General features: G+C 50.3%; 2 protein-coding genes and 1 long non-coding RNA gene across 4 annotated transcripts; all 3 read right to left on the reverse strand.

Annotated features, from left to right (window-relative positions):
* Window positions 1-224: 224 nt before the first annotated feature.
* LOC129695198 (vacuolar protein sorting-associated protein 52 homolog) lies at window positions 225-2,936 on the reverse strand (the record flags this gene model as incomplete). Its single annotated transcript, XM_055631974.1, has 3 exons — window positions 225-1,156; window positions 1,685-1,840; window positions 2,790-2,936. Coding segments are annotated over 3 exons (546 nt in total), but the record flags the coding sequence as incomplete, so codon positions are not given.
* LOC129695196 (FACT complex subunit SPT16-like) lies at window positions 2,925-14,291 on the reverse strand. Of its 2 annotated transcripts, XM_055631972.1 has the most exons (6): window positions 13,962-14,288; window positions 13,443-13,555; window positions 13,146-13,221; window positions 12,685-12,854; window positions 3,877-4,009; window positions 2,925-3,786 (listed from the first exon to the last, which is right to left on the reverse strand). In XM_055631972.1, the coding sequence occupies exons 1-5, from the start codon at window positions 14,160-14,162 to the stop codon at window positions 3,913-3,915; spliced, it is 657 nt and encodes a 218-aa protein (XP_055487947.1). In that variant the 5' UTR covers window positions 14,163-14,288; the 3' UTR covers window positions 2,925-3,786; window positions 3,877-3,912. The 2 variants fall into 2 exon arrangements, with proteins under 2 accessions (XP_055487947.1, XP_055487946.1); XM_055631971.1 differs by lacking the exons at window positions 2,925-3,786; window positions 3,877-4,009 and adding an exon at window positions 6,971-7,267 and having other exon boundaries at window positions 13,962-14,291.
* LOC129695197 (uncharacterized) lies at window positions 7,805-12,138 on the reverse strand. The gene is made up of 3 exons (XR_008723127.1): window positions 11,321-12,138; window positions 11,207-11,262; window positions 7,805-11,175 (listed from the first exon to the last, which is right to left on the reverse strand). It is a non-coding gene; the product is annotated as an uncharacterized LOC129695197 (long non-coding RNA).
* Window positions 14,292-15,776: the final 1,485 nt, after the last annotated feature.

Raw genomic sequence — 15,776 nt, forward strand, 5'->3', positions numbered from 1 at the left:
TGATGCGCAGGCAGCATCTGTGGAGAACATGGATAGGTGACGTTTCACAGAGTGCTGGAGTAACTCAGCGGGTCAGGCAGCATCTGTGGAGAACATGGATAGGTGACGTTTCACAGAGTGCTGGAGTAACTCAGCGGGTCAGGCAGCATCTGTGGAGAACATGGATCACAGGTGACGTTTCACAGAGTGCTGGAGTAACTCAGCGGGTGCTGGAGTAACTGGTGTAACTCAGCGGGTCAGGCAGCATCTGTGGAGAACATGGATAGGTGACGTTTCACAGAGTGCTGGAGTAACTCAGCGGGTCAGGCAGCATCTGTAGAGAACATGGATAGGTGACGTTTCACAGAATGCTGGTGTAACTCACCTGGTCAGGCATCATCTATGGAGAACGTGGATAGGCGACGTTATGCACAAGTCTGAAGAAGGATCTCGACCCGAAACATCACCCTTCTCTCCAAAGATGCTGCCTGTCCCGCTGCGTTACTCAAGCAGTTTGTGTCTATCTTCGGTTTAAACCAGCATCTGCAGTTCCCTTCTTAAGACTGATGTCAGGGGAGAGGGAGATACATAGATAAGGAAGTGCAAGGTGTGAAAACAGGACAAAGGGAATGGAGATGCAGGAAAATGTAGAATAGACCAGTGTTCGCTGGGAGAAGGTGACAACAAAGCAAACAGAGATAAAATGTAGTCGGAGCCAGTAAGACTGGTTGAAGAACTGGGAAGGGAGGGGGGGGATGAAGAGAGAGAGGGAAAGCAAGGCTTACTTGAAGCTAGAGAAGTCAATGTATAAGAAGGAATGGCAGATGCTGGTATAACCGAAGATAGACAAAAAGCTGGAGTAACTCAGCGGGAGAGGCAGTGTCTCTGGAGAGAAGCAATGGGTGACGTTTCGAGTCGAGACCCTTTTTCAAACTCAATGGGTGACGTTTTCGGGTCGAGATCCTTCATCAGAAATCAATGTTCGCTGGGGTGCAAGCTGCCCGAGTGAAATATGAGGTGCTATTTGTCTCCAGCATTGGACATTCTGCTTCACTTCATTGTCGACAGCAGGGACGTTCCGCTTGGGCATCATGGTCTTGAAGCGGAGGATGATGTGGATGGACAGGAAAACGGCGATACTGTCGTAGCAATCGGCAACATAGGTGTCCACGTGTTTCTGAAGGGGAATTACACACCGACCATTCTGATTCACAGATCAGGATCTTACAAAAACATATAACAATACTGTAGGGATTGGACAGGCCGGATGCAGGAACAATGTTCCCCATGTTGGGGGTGTCCAGAACCAGGGCTCACAGTTTAAGAATAAGGGGTAGGCCATTTAAATATGATCATGGCTGATCATCCAAAATCAATACCCCGCTCCGGCTTTCTCCCCATATCTCTGGATACCGTTATCCGTAAGAGCTAAATCTAACTCTCTCTTGAAAGTATCACGAGAATTGGCCTCCACTGCCTTCTATGGCAGAGAATTCCACAGATTCACAACTCTCTGGGTGAAATATTTGTTTTCCTCATCTCCGTTCTAAATGGCCTACCCCTTATTCTTAAACTGTGACCATTGGTTCTGGACTTCCACCAAAATGGGGAGCATTTTTCCTGCATCGAGCCTGTCCGTGGGGAAGGCCAAATGCAGGGGTAAATCATTTCTCTCCACCAGCGGCAAGAGTCTGCTTAAACTCACCAAGACAATGCTGAGGGTTTTACCCTTGATGGCGTTGAAGAGATCTTGAGCGGAGTTTCCGGTCACCATGAAGAAGTCACAGAGGAAGAGGTATTCACGACAGCTGTTGTCTAGAAGGCCGTAGTGCTGGCTCCGAAACAGGCTCTCAAAGGGGTACTGGGAGGGAGGAGAGTAACGTCACATCACAGAAGATAAGGCACAAAATACTGGAGTAATTCAGCGGGACAGGCAGCATCTCTGGAGAGAAGGAATGGTGACGTTTCGGGTCGAGACCCTTCTTCAGACTGATGCTTCTTGGACTCCCCCTGATGGTCTTCTACTCTCTCTCCACCTCGTTATTTCTAACTGTCGGCGTGACGTCGACCGTCGCAACTTTTCCACCCCCTTTATCTATCCTAACCTCACCCCCTCTGAACGTACAGCCCTCCGCTCACTCTACAGGCTGCAGCAACCCCGACATTATGCAACCCGTCTACAAGGGAGGTGCCGTGGTAGTCTGGCACGAGGACCTCTGTCTGGCTGACCTAGTCTAGTCTGGCAGACCTAGTCTAGCTGAGGCCAGGCGACAACTCTCAGACACCTCCTCCTACTTATCCAAGGTAGACACAAAATGCTGGAGTAACTCAGCGGGGCAGGAGAGATGAAATGGGTGACGTTTTGGGTTGAGACCCTTCTTCAGACTGATGTCAGGGGAGGGGGCAGGACAGAGATAGAATGTAGGTGGAGACAGTAAGACTGGTGGGAGAACTGGGAAGGGGAAGGGAATGGAGAGAGGGGAAGCAAGGGCTATCTGAAGTTAGAGAAGTCAATGATCATATCGCTGGGGTGTAAACTACGCATGCAAAATATGAGATGCTGTTTCTCCAAACCCGGAGAAAACCCATGCAGTTACGGGGAGAACGTACAAACTCCGTTTTGATAGCACCCGTAGTTGGGATCGAACCTGGGTCTCCGGCGCTGCAACTTTACCCCTGTGCCATCGATTCTCTCTCCACGGCCACTGCCTGACCTGCTAAGTGCTGCCAGCCCCGTCTGCTGGTTTGACCCTGGGGAATGGACAGTGGGGGGGGAGGGGTTGGAAATGGGGGGGGGGTAGCTCGCTTACCCGAGTGTCGTTCTTCTGTGCTACGTGGGGCACGATGATGGGGGCTTCCAGTTCCGATGAGGCAATCACGTTTCCACGGTTACCCAGGGTGAAGATGGTGTTCCTGTTCTTCAGCAATGACTTGGAGAAGGAGCATTGAGCGGTGAGTCAACTGTGTAGGAAGGAACTGCAGATTCCGGTTCAAACCGAAGATCGACACAACATGCTGGAGTAACTCAGCAGGACAGGCAGCATCTCTGGAGAGAAGGAATGGTGGCGTTTCGGGTCGAGACCCTTCTACAGACTCCTTCTTCTGAAGAAGGGTCTCAACCCGAAATGTCGCCCATCCCTTCTCTCCAGAGATGCTGCCTGTCCCGCTGAGTTATTCCAGTCAAGGTTAAATGGTGATGCTTAACCAGGGGAATACCCGTGCAGTGACTACCGAAGTTCACCAGGGTTTAGTTGGCCGTCGTTAGCAGCACAGTGTTAGGATACACAGTCAGCACTGGCAAAGCATTTGTCCGCACTGGGCCTGTACTCGCTGGAGTTTAGAACAATGAGGGGGGACCTCACTGAAACATACAGAATAGTCAAAGGCTTGGATATAGTAGATGTGGAGAGGATGTTTCCACTAGTGGGAGAATCTAGGACCAGAGGTTACAGCCTCAGAAATAAAGGACGTTCTTTTAGGAAAGAGATGAGGAGAAATTTCTTTAGTCAGAGGGTGATGAATCTGTGGAATTCTTTGCCACAGAAGGCTGTGGAGGCCAAGTCAGTGGATGTTTTTTAAGGCAGTGATAGATAGATTCTTGATTAGTACGGGTGTCAGATGTTATGTGGTAAAAGCAGGAGAATGGGTTTAGGAGGGAGAGTTAAATCAGCCATGATTGAATGGCGGAATCAACTTGATGGGCCAACTGGCCTCATTCTACTCCTATTCCTTGTGGCCTTAAAGGATATCTTTCTTGGCCGTGTTATCCACTCCCATCAGATCATCCTTGTCAGCGACCTCTTCATACTGGGGAGGAGAACAAGGTTCAATGACAGCAGAGCACAAATTACACAAGACTTTGCAACGGCGATAGCTGCCTTCATCACGGGCTCTGACCTGCACTTTCATCAGCCGGCTGCTGTAGGACTTGAATTAGGACAGGTAGATCTTGCTGACGGAGTCCACGTACTCATCCCAGATCTCCTTCGCTACCTGATGCTCGTTTGCCAGCAAAAACTGGTAGAAAAACCTGAGGGGGGAAGAGCAGGCAGGCAATGAGGGGGGGGGGGGGGGGGGGGGGGGGGGGGGGGGGGGGGGGGGGGGGGGGGGGGGGGGGGGGGGATGGGGTTAGGAGTGAGAGATAGATCGGCCATGATTGAATGGTGGAGTAGACTTGATGGGCCAAATGGCCTAATTCTACTATCCCTTATGAATGAATGAATGAGTTTATTGGCCAAGTCTGTTTACATACAAGGAATTTGCCTTGGTGCTCCGCTCGCAAGTAACAACACGACGTACAGTAAACAATTAAGACTTAAAACATAAAACATAAAACATTAGGAATAAAACATTATCGATTAAACATGTGAATTAAATAAAATACCAGAGCAAAAGGAGGCTACAGACTTTTGGTTATTGAGTAGAGCTACTGCTCGTGGAAGAAAGCTGTTTTTTATGTCTGGCTGTGGCAGCTTTGACAGTCCGGAGTCGCCTTCCAGAGGGAAGTGATTCAAAGAGTTTGTGGCCAGGGTGAGAGGGGTCAGAGATGATCTTACCCGCTCGCTTCCTGGCCCTTGCAGTGTACAGTTTGTCAATGGAGGGAAGGTTGCAGCCTTCTCTGCTGATCGGATGATTCGCTGCAGCCACCGGATGTCGTGCTTGGTGGCTGAACCAAACCAGACCATGATGGGGAAAGTATGACCTTATGAGGGGAACAGGCAGTGGGGGTGGGAGAAGAGAGTGGGGGGGGGGGGGGGGGGGGGCAAAGGGCAAAGGAGAGGGGGGGGGAGGTAGTAGAGAGGTAGGGGGGAGGGGAACAGGCAGTGCGGGTGAGGGGGAAGAACAGGTAGTGAGGGGGGAGTGGGGCAACAGGGCAATGATCAATGCAGAGGTGAAACAGGCAGAGTGGGCTGTGGGCAGGTGATGAAGCACCTGTACTGTAGCCCCAGTGTGGGAGACATTGTTTTTTTTTGTTTTTTTAATTTTTTTTAATTAGAAGTACGGTAAATTACAATACTACACAACACATATATCTAAATACATTTTTTGTACCGCTTCATTTTTTTTTGAGCTTAAAAAAAAGATAGAAGTAAAGAAAGTAAAGAAAATGCGCAAGAGTCGTGAAGTGCAAGAGTTTTGGGAAAAGAAAGCCCCTTAGAAAAGAAGTTAGAGAAGGAAGTAAAGTGAGAAAGTAGACCCTAGAAAAGAAAGAAAAAGAAAATAGGAACAATCGCTCTATTATAACATTAAACTCCGCAGAAAGGGGACCACCAACCAAGTCTGGTTTTGTTGTTTTACCTCCCGTTACCAGGTCCTGATACCATTTATTTATTTATTTATTTATTTAAATTACTATTGCACCTCATACTTGTAATAGCTCCAGAAACATAGACCACGTCTTTTGGAATTGGTTTGCTTTACCTGCTAAGAGGAATCTCATCTCTTCCAGATGTAATGTTTCAAACATATTTGATATCCACATTTTTATTGTTGGTGTGGGCGCATTTTTCCAGAATTTAAGTATAAGCTTTTTTCCCATTATTAGCCCGTAGTTAAATAAATTCTTCTGAAACACGTTTAGTTCAGGGTTACCTTCCGATATTCCAAAAATAATCCATTCTGGTTTTGGTACCAATTTTATTTTGATTAATTTTGAAAAAATATCAAATATTTCATACCAGAATTTTTGGATTTTTGTACAAAAAACAAAAGAGTGCGCTATGGTAGCTTCTTGACACAGGCATTTATCACAGATTGGTGAAACATTAGGGAAGATTTTACTTAATTTAGTTTTTGAATAATATAATCTATGTAATGTTTTGAATTGGATGAGCGTATGTCGTACGTTGATCGAGCATTTATGCACCTGTAGTAAATGATTATCCCAGCTCTCTTTTGAAATTTTTATAGCTAATTCTTGTTCCCAATCTCTTCTAATTCCATCTGTTGTGGGTATTTCTATGTTTAAAATGATATTATATAGGTACGATATTAGATTAGCTGATTCCGCCTTTGTCTTCATTGCTTCATCCAATAAGTCGGAAGGCATATTATGATAGTCTTGTGTGTGTTTTTTCAGATAATCACGAATTTGAAGATATTTAAAATATTGGTTATTTTTCAAATTATATTTCAGTTGTAGTTGTTGAAATGATAGTAATTTCCCCAATTCATACAGATCTTCGAGCGTTTTGATTCCCATTCTTTCCCATTGTATAAATGATTTGTCTATGATTGATGGTTTAAACGATGGATTATTGACTATTGGTATTAAAAGAGATAGGTTTCTTAATTTTAAATTCTGTTTTATTTGTTTCCATCTTCTAATTGTGTTATGTATAATTGGATTTTTATTATAATTTTTATTATTCAAATGTATTGGTGAGAGGAGAGTCGCTCCTATATTACTCGGGGAGCAGTCCCCTTTTTCCATTACCATCCAGTCCGCCTGCTGGGCAGAATTGTCCAGCAGGTGAATCATATTTTTAATATTTACTGCCCAATTATAATACATAAAATTAGGGAGCGCTAGACCCCCCAACTCTTTTCGTTTATTGAGGTGTGCTATTTGTATTCTATGGGATTTATAATCCCATATAAAATTTGTAATGTCTGAGTCCAATTTTTTGAAAAACGTTTTTGGGAGATATATAGGTATTGATTGAAATAGGTATTGGGAGACATTGTACCTGTATCTCAGTCCTGGGACAGGACAGGGGCAGAGAGATGTGTCACCTGTACCTCAGTCCTGATATGGGACAGGGACGGAGAGATGACTTACCTGTATCTCAGTTCTCGTGACAGGGATAGAGAGATGTGGCAGACACAAAATGCTCGAGTAACTCAGTGAGGGTGAGGCAGCATCTCTTGAGTGAATGAATGGGTGACGTTTCGGGTCGAGACCTTTCTTCAGGCTGATGTCAGGGGAGGGGGTGGGACAGGGATAGAATGTAGTGGGAGACAGAAAGACTAGTGGGAGAACTGGGAAGGGGGAGGGGATGGAGGGAGAGGGAAAGCAAGGGCTATCTGAAGTTAGAGAAGTCAATGTTCATACCGCTGGGGTGTAAACTACCCAAGCGAAATACGAGGGGCTGTTCCTCCAATTTGCGCTGGCCTCACTCTGACATGGAGGAGGCCCAGGACAGAAAGGTCAGATTGGGAATGGGAGGGGGAGTTGAGGTGCTGAGCCAACGATATATCAGGTAGGTTTAGGTGGACTGAGCGGAGGTGTTCAGCGAAACGATCGCCGAGTCTGCGCTTGATCTCGCCGATGTTGAGAAGTTGACACCTGGAACAGCGGATACAGTATATGAGATTGGAGGAGGTGCAGGTGAACCTCTGCCTCACCTGGAAAGACTGTTTGGGTCCTTGGATGGCGTCGAGGGGGAATATGAGAGATGTGGCACCTGTATCTCACATCTTGTATGGGGCAGACAATAGACAATAGGTGCAGGAGTAGGCCATTTGGCCCTTCGAACCAGCACCGCCATTCAATGTGATCATGGCTGATCATCCCCAATCAGTACCCCGTTCCTGCCTTCTCCTAATATCAACTGACTTCGCTATTTTTAAGAGCCCTATCTCGCTCTCTCTTGAAAGCATTCAGAGAACCTGGTTCCATTTCCCTCTGAGGCAGAGAATTCCACACACTCACCACTCTCTGTGAGAAAAAGTGTTTCCTCGTCTTCGATCTAAATCTTTGATATTGATATCTTTGATATGCCATTTATTGTCACTATTCATGTACAGTGAAACTGAAAGCTGCTCGTACTCAGTGCATACATACAATTTAACACACAAATCAAGAGACAGAAAAACAAAAAAACAGAAGGGAGATGGGGGGGGGGGGAATAGGTGCACAAATTCTGCGGCGCTACATTCATATATACATATATACAGATGGAAGTCCGTGTTGGGCGGTGTAGTCAGTGCATGTGTGAATTTGAATTTATAGCAGATATAATTCTCGGAAAGCAACTATTCCTGAGTCTGTTTGTCCTGGATTTGATGCACCTATAGCGCCTTCCAGAGGGCAGCAGGTCGAACAGTCCAAACGCAGGATGGGAGCTGTCTTTGATGATCTTCTTTGCCCTGCTAAGGCAGCGGGAGGTGTAGATGTCCATCAGGGAGGGGAGAGGGCAGCCAATGATCTCTGCGCTGTCCTGGTTACCCTCTGAAGCCTCTCCCTGTCTGCCATGGTGCAGCTGCCATACCATGCTGTAATGCAGTATGTCAGCAGGCTCTCGATGGACGAGCGGTAGAAGGTCAGCAGCAGGTTAGAGTCCAGGTTGTGCTTCCTGAGGACCCTCAGGAAGTGCAGCCGCTGCTGAGCCTTCTTGATGACCGCTGTCGTGTTGTCCGTCCAGGAGATGTCAGCAGCGATATGGACACCGAGAAACCGGAAGGTGTTGACCCTCTCCACACACTCGCCGTTGATGTAAGTCGGTGCTGTGCCTCCTGAAGTCGACAATGAGCTCTTTTGTTTTCCTGGTGTTCAGAGCCAGATTGTTTTCTGAGCACCAGGTTGTCAACTTCAGGACTTCCTCTCTGTAGGCTGCCTCGTCTCCCTTCGAAATAAGTCCGACCACAGTAGTGTCGTCAGCAAATTTGACGATGCGGTTGTTGTTGTGGGCCGGACTACAGTCGTAGGTGTAGAGACAGTATAAGAGGGGGCTTAGCACACAGCCCTGTGGGGAACCGGTACTCAACCTGCGAGTGGAGGAGAGGTGGGGGCCGAGTCTCACAGTCTGGGGCCGGTTGGTGAGGAAATCCTTTATCCAGGCACATGTGACAGTGGGGAGGCCGAGAGTGACCAGTTTACCTATGAGAATGTCCGGAATGATTGTATTAAAGGCTGAACTAAAATCCACAAAGAGCAACCGGACGTAGCTCTGCCCCTGCTCCAGATGGCTCAGCACAGAGTGGAGAGCTACGGTGATGGCGTCTTCTGTGGATCTGTTTTGGCGATAGGCGAATTGGTGGGGGTCGAGGTCTGGTGGTAGATAGTCCTTGATGTGCTGGAGGACCAACCTCTCGAAGCACTTCGTGATTACCGGAGTGAGGGCCACAGGACGGTAGTCATTAAGGCTGGCTTACTCCTTATTCTTAAACTGTGGCCCCTGCTTCTGGACTCCCCTAACATCGAGAACATGTTTCCTGCCTCTAGCGTGTCCAAGCCCTTAACAATCTTTTAAGATAGGGAGATGACTTACCTGTACCTCAGTTCTGTTACTTAACGGGGACAGAGAGAGGCCGTACCTGTATCTCACCTGTTGTACAGGACAGACACACACACACACAGAGGTGCCATATCTGTATTTCAACAGTGCGTTCTGAGGAACCTGGTAGTTGGTCATGGGTTTGCGAAATGAATAGAGCTTCTGCAGAATAAACTCCCTGATCTTTGAAACGGCCTGCACAAACGACAAGCAGAACGGTCAACCATTTGCAGTGGAGCGCAGATCCCTTGTACTTTACCCCGCGAACGCCAACCAATGGGTGGCAACTGATGACATTCTGCACTACCCGCTGCGACACCGTGCCTCCATTGTAGAGAAGTTACACAGAGAGAGATGCCACACGTGTATTTCCAACCTGGTATTGGTCAGTGACAGAGAGAGGCCGTACCTGTATCTCACCTGTTGTACAGGATAGACAGAGACACAGAGAGTGGAGCAGGCCATTCGGCCCTTCAAGCCAGCAGCACCATTCAATGTGATCATGGCTGATCATCCCCAATCAGTACCCCGTTCCTGCCTTCTCCCCATATCCCCTGACTCAGCTATTTTTAAGATCCCTATCTAGCTCCCTCTTGAGAGTACTAGAGGGTGTGAGCTGTAGGGAGAGGTTGGAGTGCAGTGTAGGTTCACAAGGTTAATTCCCGGGATGGCGGGACTGTCATATGTTGATAGAATGGAGCGGTTGGGCTTGTACACTCTGGAAGCGTGAGATGGGATCTCATTGAAACATTTAAGATTGTTAGGGAATTGGAGGCAGGAAACATGTTCCCAATGTTGGGGGAGTCCAGAACCAGGGGCCACAATTTAAGAATAAGGGGTAAGCCATTTTGAACGGAGATGAGGAAACACTTTCTCACCCTGAGAGTTGTGAGTCTGTGGAATTCTCTGCCTCAGAGGGTGGTGGAGGCCGGTTCTCTGGAATCTCAAGAGAGAGCTAGATAGGGCTCTTAAAGATAGCGGAGTCAAGGGATCTGGGGAGAAGGTAAGAACGGGATACTGGGTGGGTAGGTTTAGGGTGGGTCGGGGTTTGAAATGGGTGGCCTCCACCGCCCTCTGAGGCAGAGAATTCCACAGACTCACCACTCTGTGAGAAAAAATGTTTCCAAGTCTTTGTTCTAAATGGAGGGTTATGGACCAAGCGCAGGCAAGTGGGACTAGGGTAGATAGGACATTGTTGGCCTGTGCGTCTACCCGATCTATTCCTCTCATGATTTTGGACATTTCTATAACATCTCCCTTCATCCTGTTGCGCTCCATGGAATAGAGACCCAGTCTACTCAACCTCTCCCCACAGCTCACACCCTCTAGTCCTGGCAACATTCTCGTTGACCTCCTTACAAGAGCAGCCCAGTGTAGTCGCTGGCCACAACCCTGCCAGTATAACTGTGGCAATGCCCCCGAGGCTGTGCCCGCACCCACCTACTTCCAGGATGGTGTCACAGGCAGTGATCTGGTTGTGCAAGCTGGCGATGTTCTCTCCTTGATGTCTGTTGTGGCCGCTGAGGAACGCAGTGAGCTCAGAGCAAAGAGCACAACTCCCACCCCTCCAGAGCCCAGCGGCTGCACGAGGGATCAGTTCATAGCAGGTGGAGCTGGAGCACCCTGCTGTCATCACCTGTCCATGTACCTGCCCTGTCATCACCTGTCCATGTACCTGCCCTGTGTCATCACCTGTCCATGTACCTGCCCTGTGTCATCACCTGTCCATGTACCTGCCCTGTGTCATCACCTGTCCATGTACCTGCCCTGTGTCATCACCTGTCCATGTACCTGCCCTGTGTCATTACCTGTCCATGTACCTGCCCTGTGTCATCACCTGTCCATGTACCTGCCCTGTGTCATTACCTGTCCATGTACCTGCCCTGTGTCATTACCTGTCCATGTACCTGCCCTGTGTCATTACCTGTCCATGTACCTGCCCTGTCATTACCTGTCCATGTACCTGCCCTGTCATTACCTGTCCATGTACCTGCCCTGTGTGTCATTACCTGTCCATGTACCTGCCCTGTGTCATTACCTGTCCATGTACCTGCCCTGTCATTACCTGTCCATGTACCTGCCCTGTGTCATTACCTGTCCATGTACCTGCCCTGTGTCATTACCTGTCCATGTACCTGCCCTGTGTCATTACCTGTCCATGTACCTGCCCTGTCATTACCTCTCCATGTACCCCACCAGTCCGATGCAGGCGAGCCTCCGAGTCGAGCAACTTTCTCAAGCCGTCTGATCTCGTAGTCCCACCCTTTGGTCGACCCCCTCGCATAGTCGTGGCAAAACAGACGGACGTAAGCCTTCCCCACGTCCCACCACTGCCTTAGGGAACGGAAACGCCCCTGCGCTCTCTCCACTTCACCCAGAACTTCCTGAACGAATCCCGCAGTCGGTGATCCACCAGCAGCTGGTTGTTAAAATGCCAATACATGGACCTGCCTGTGCGTGCGCTGGGATAAAGTCCACTCGCACCAGGCAGCGGTGTGAGCATGGCACCAGCCGCATGGAGGCCGCCGATACACAAGAGACATCGGCCTTGGAAAAGTACAAGCGTTCAATACGGGGACCACTCCCTGGTGGCTCATGGGAGTTGTAGGCACTGTGTGGATGATGGACTATATTTCCTGTCGTGCCGGGGGGCGCGAGGGCTCATGGGAGTTAGAAACATAGAAAATAGGTGCAGGAGTAGGCCATTCGGCCCTTCGAGCCTGCACCGCCATTCAATATGATCATGGCTGATCATTCAACTCAGTATCCTGTACCTGCCTTCTCTCCATACCACCTGATCCCTTTAGCCACAAAGGCCACATCTAACTCCCTCTTAAATATAGCCAATGAACTGTGGCCTCAACTACCTTCTGTGGCAGAGAATTCCACAGATTCACCACTCTCTGTGTGAAAAATGTTTTTCCCATTTCGGTCCTCACCCCCCCACACACACACACCTCCCCCACACCCACTCCCCACATACACACACACCCACACCCACCCCACACACACACACACACACACACACACACACACACCCCACCCCCCCCCACATACACACACACACCCCCACCCCCCCCCCCCCCCCCACACACACACCCACACACACAACCACACACACACACACACACACACAAACACACACACAACAACAACCACACACACCCACACCCCACAACACCAACACACACACCAACAAACACCCACACACCCCCACACACACACCCACACCCCCCCCCACACACACCCACCCACCCCACACCCCCCCCCACACACACACACACACACCCCCCCCCACCCACACCCACACACACACACCCACACCCCCCCCCACCAACACCCACACACACACCCCACACCCCCCCACACACACACACACACACACCCCCACCACCCACACCCCACACACACACACCCACCCCCCACCCGCCCCCCACACCCACCCCACACACACACACACCCCCCACACCCGATGCTACAGACGTACTTGAGCCATTCCTTGATGGGGTCGAGGGATGCGACGGGGATGGCGTTGATCATGGTGACCTTCTTGCTGTAATCCTTGTACACGATCACCATGTCAAAGTTCTTCAAGTGGAACTGCACGCACTCAAAGTGGACCAGCTCCACCTCATCCAGCGTCACCACAAAGGGGGGCTGCAACACAGGGCAAAGGTCACGCCCGGGGGCACAGGTCACAGCCAGAAGCCACAGGTCAAGCCCGGGGGCACAGGTCACAGCCAGAGGTCACACCCGGGGACACAGGTCACAGCCAGAGGTCACAGGTCACACCTGGAAGCACAGGTCACAGCCCGCGTGGGTCTGAAGCGTTGGCTGTATCCCGTGGCGTTCCCCAATGACCTCCCTCTGCCGGGAATCTTGGGACCTGCTGAGACTGATCACGGACCCTGCCCTCCCCTCCCTACCCCCCCACCCCCCTTCACTCACCCACTCAGTCACGTTGACCAGGGAGCTGCTGGTGGGCTGCAACATACACGTGCTCCTGTATGGGGCGCCGTTAAATCTGGGGGGGGGGAGAGAGAGGGAGAGGGAGGGGGATGAAACAGGAGGTGGGGGAGCAGGGGAATGAGCAGAGTGGCGGGGGGGTGGTAGGCGCAGAACGTGGTGGGTCCTGCAGGGGGAGGGGGGGTCAGGGGTTAAGGGGGTACATAACCCATGTCCTGCAGGGGGGGGTGGTGAGCGGGGGGGGGGGAGGGGGAGGGGGGAGGTTAAGGGGGTACACACCCCAGGTCCCAGAAGGGCACCTCGAACTCCAGCTCCTCCTTGGTCAGAGCCTCCATCTTCTCGATGAAGTTTTTAAACGCCGTCTTCAGCTTGTGCCTCATCTCCTGCTCCAGCTGTGCCAGCCATGTGGTGTGCCGGGTCAGCCCCGGCCCCGACCCCCACCCCCACCCCCCACCCCCCACCACCCCCCCCGACCCCTCACCCCCCCCCCCCTCACCCCCCCCCACCCCCCCCCCCCCCCCCCCCCCCGACCCCTCACCCCCCTGACCCCTCACCCCCCCCCAACCCCTCACCCCCAACCCCCACCCCCCCCCCCACCTCTCATCCACGTGACCACCCTCACCCCCCCGACCCTTCACACCCCTGACCCCTCACACCCCCACCCATTGAACCAAGGCACTGTGACCCCTGCTCCTCACTGGCCTGTAATACTCTGACCTCTCCCCACAACCCCATCCTTCACAAAATGGTGCCCTGGAACCCTCCCCCCACACAAAGCTGGGCGGTCATGACCCTCACCACTGATCCCAGGGACCCTTCACCCCCCGGTGACCCCTGCCCGTACAGGTCATCGCGGTCGTGCATGTGTTGGTGTTTGCCCAGGTCGGTGGTGATCTCCCCGACCTCCGTGTAGAACTGGACGTCCGTGTGGCGTCGCTTGCTGAACATAGAAACATAGAAACATAGAAAGTAGGTGCGAGAGCAGACCAACAGGTCCATCGAGCCCGCACCGCCATTCGCTCATGGCTGAACACTAAACAGACACACTTACCCACAAACAGTAGACACAAGACACAGAACACAACACTACCCTCCCCTTTATACCGCTATCACCCCTCTCCACCCCAAGAACCTCGTGATCTCCTGGGGGAGGCAAAAAAACGGATAAAAACCCAGGTCCAATTCGGGAAAAAAATCCGGGAAATTCCTCTCCGACCCCAATCTAGGCGATCGACACTTGTCCAGGAGAGCACTCAGGTCTTACTATACTAACCATACCTAGGTCCATCCCCCTGCCCTCCCCGTAGCCCCTTATCCCCTTGGCAGCTAAAAAAACCATCTATTTTAGTCTTAAATATATTTAAAGTTTTCTGCTTCCACTGCTCCCTGGGGCAGTGAATTCCATAAATTAACCACCCTCTGGGTGAAGAAGTTCTTCCTCATCTCAGTTTTAAAAGAGCCCCCCCTTATTCTGCAACTATGTCCCCTAGTTCTAGTCCCCCCCCTCATTGGGAACATCCTCGGTGCATCCCCCGATCAAGGCCCCTCACGATCTTATATGTTTCAATGAGATCGAATCTTATATGTTTCAATGAGATTCTTCTAAACTCCAATGAGTAAAGTCTCAGCCGACTTAACCTTTCCTCATATGTCAATCCCCTCATTGCAGGAATTAATCTTGTAAACCTTCGCTGCCACTGCCTCCAGGGCCCCCCATCCTTTCTTAAGTATGGACCCCAGAACTGTACACAGTATTCCAAAATGTGGTCTCACTAATACTGTGTACAGCTGCAGCCCCCCCTCCCGTTTTTTATACTCAATCCCCCTAGCAATAAAGGCCAAAACTCCATTGGCCTTCCTGATTGCTTGCTGCACCTGCATACCCCCTTTCAGTGATTCATGTACTAATACCCCTAGATCCCTTTGCGTTGCATTACAACGCAGCTCCTCCTCATTTAGAAAATAACTTGCCCTATCATTTTTTTTCCTAAAGTGAATGACTTCACATTTATTAGTATTAAATTTCATCTGCCAAGTTGTTGCCCCACTCACCTAGCTTATCTATATCCTTTTGCAGACTCTTCCTATCCTCCTCATCCCCTACTTTTCCTCCCATTTTTTGTATCGTCCGCAAATTTTGATATATTACACTTGGTTCCCTCCTCCAAATCATTTATATAAATTGTGAACAACTGGGGTCCCAGCACCCGACCCTTGCGGAACCCCGCTCACCCCGGTTGCCATCCCGAGTATGAACCCTTTATCCCCACTCTCTGCTTCCTATTTGTTAGCCAATCCTCTACCCATGCTAATATATTCCCCCCAATCCCCATAATTTTTTATTTTTAGCAATAGTCTCTTATGTGGCCCCTTGTCAAAAGCCTTTTGGAAGTCCAAGTATACCACATCCACCGGTTCCCCTTTATCCACCCGGGTTGTCCCCCCCTTCCTCAAAGAATTCGAGCAGATTCGTTAAACAGGACTTCCCCTTCACAAAACCATGCTGGTTCTGTCCGATGAAGTCCCCCCCCTCCAAGTCCCCCCGTTAGTGTTTCTTTAATAATTGTCTCCCCCATTTTACCCACCACCCCCTTAGACTAACCGGTCTATAGT

This window comes from Leucoraja erinacea, unplaced genomic scaffold (assembly GCF_028641065.1).
Source record: "Leucoraja erinacea ecotype New England unplaced genomic scaffold, Leri_hhj_1 Leri_985S, whole genome shotgun sequence".
In the NCBI taxonomy this organism is placed as follows: domain Eukaryota; kingdom Metazoa; phylum Chordata; class Chondrichthyes; order Rajiformes; family Rajidae; genus Leucoraja; species Leucoraja erinaceus.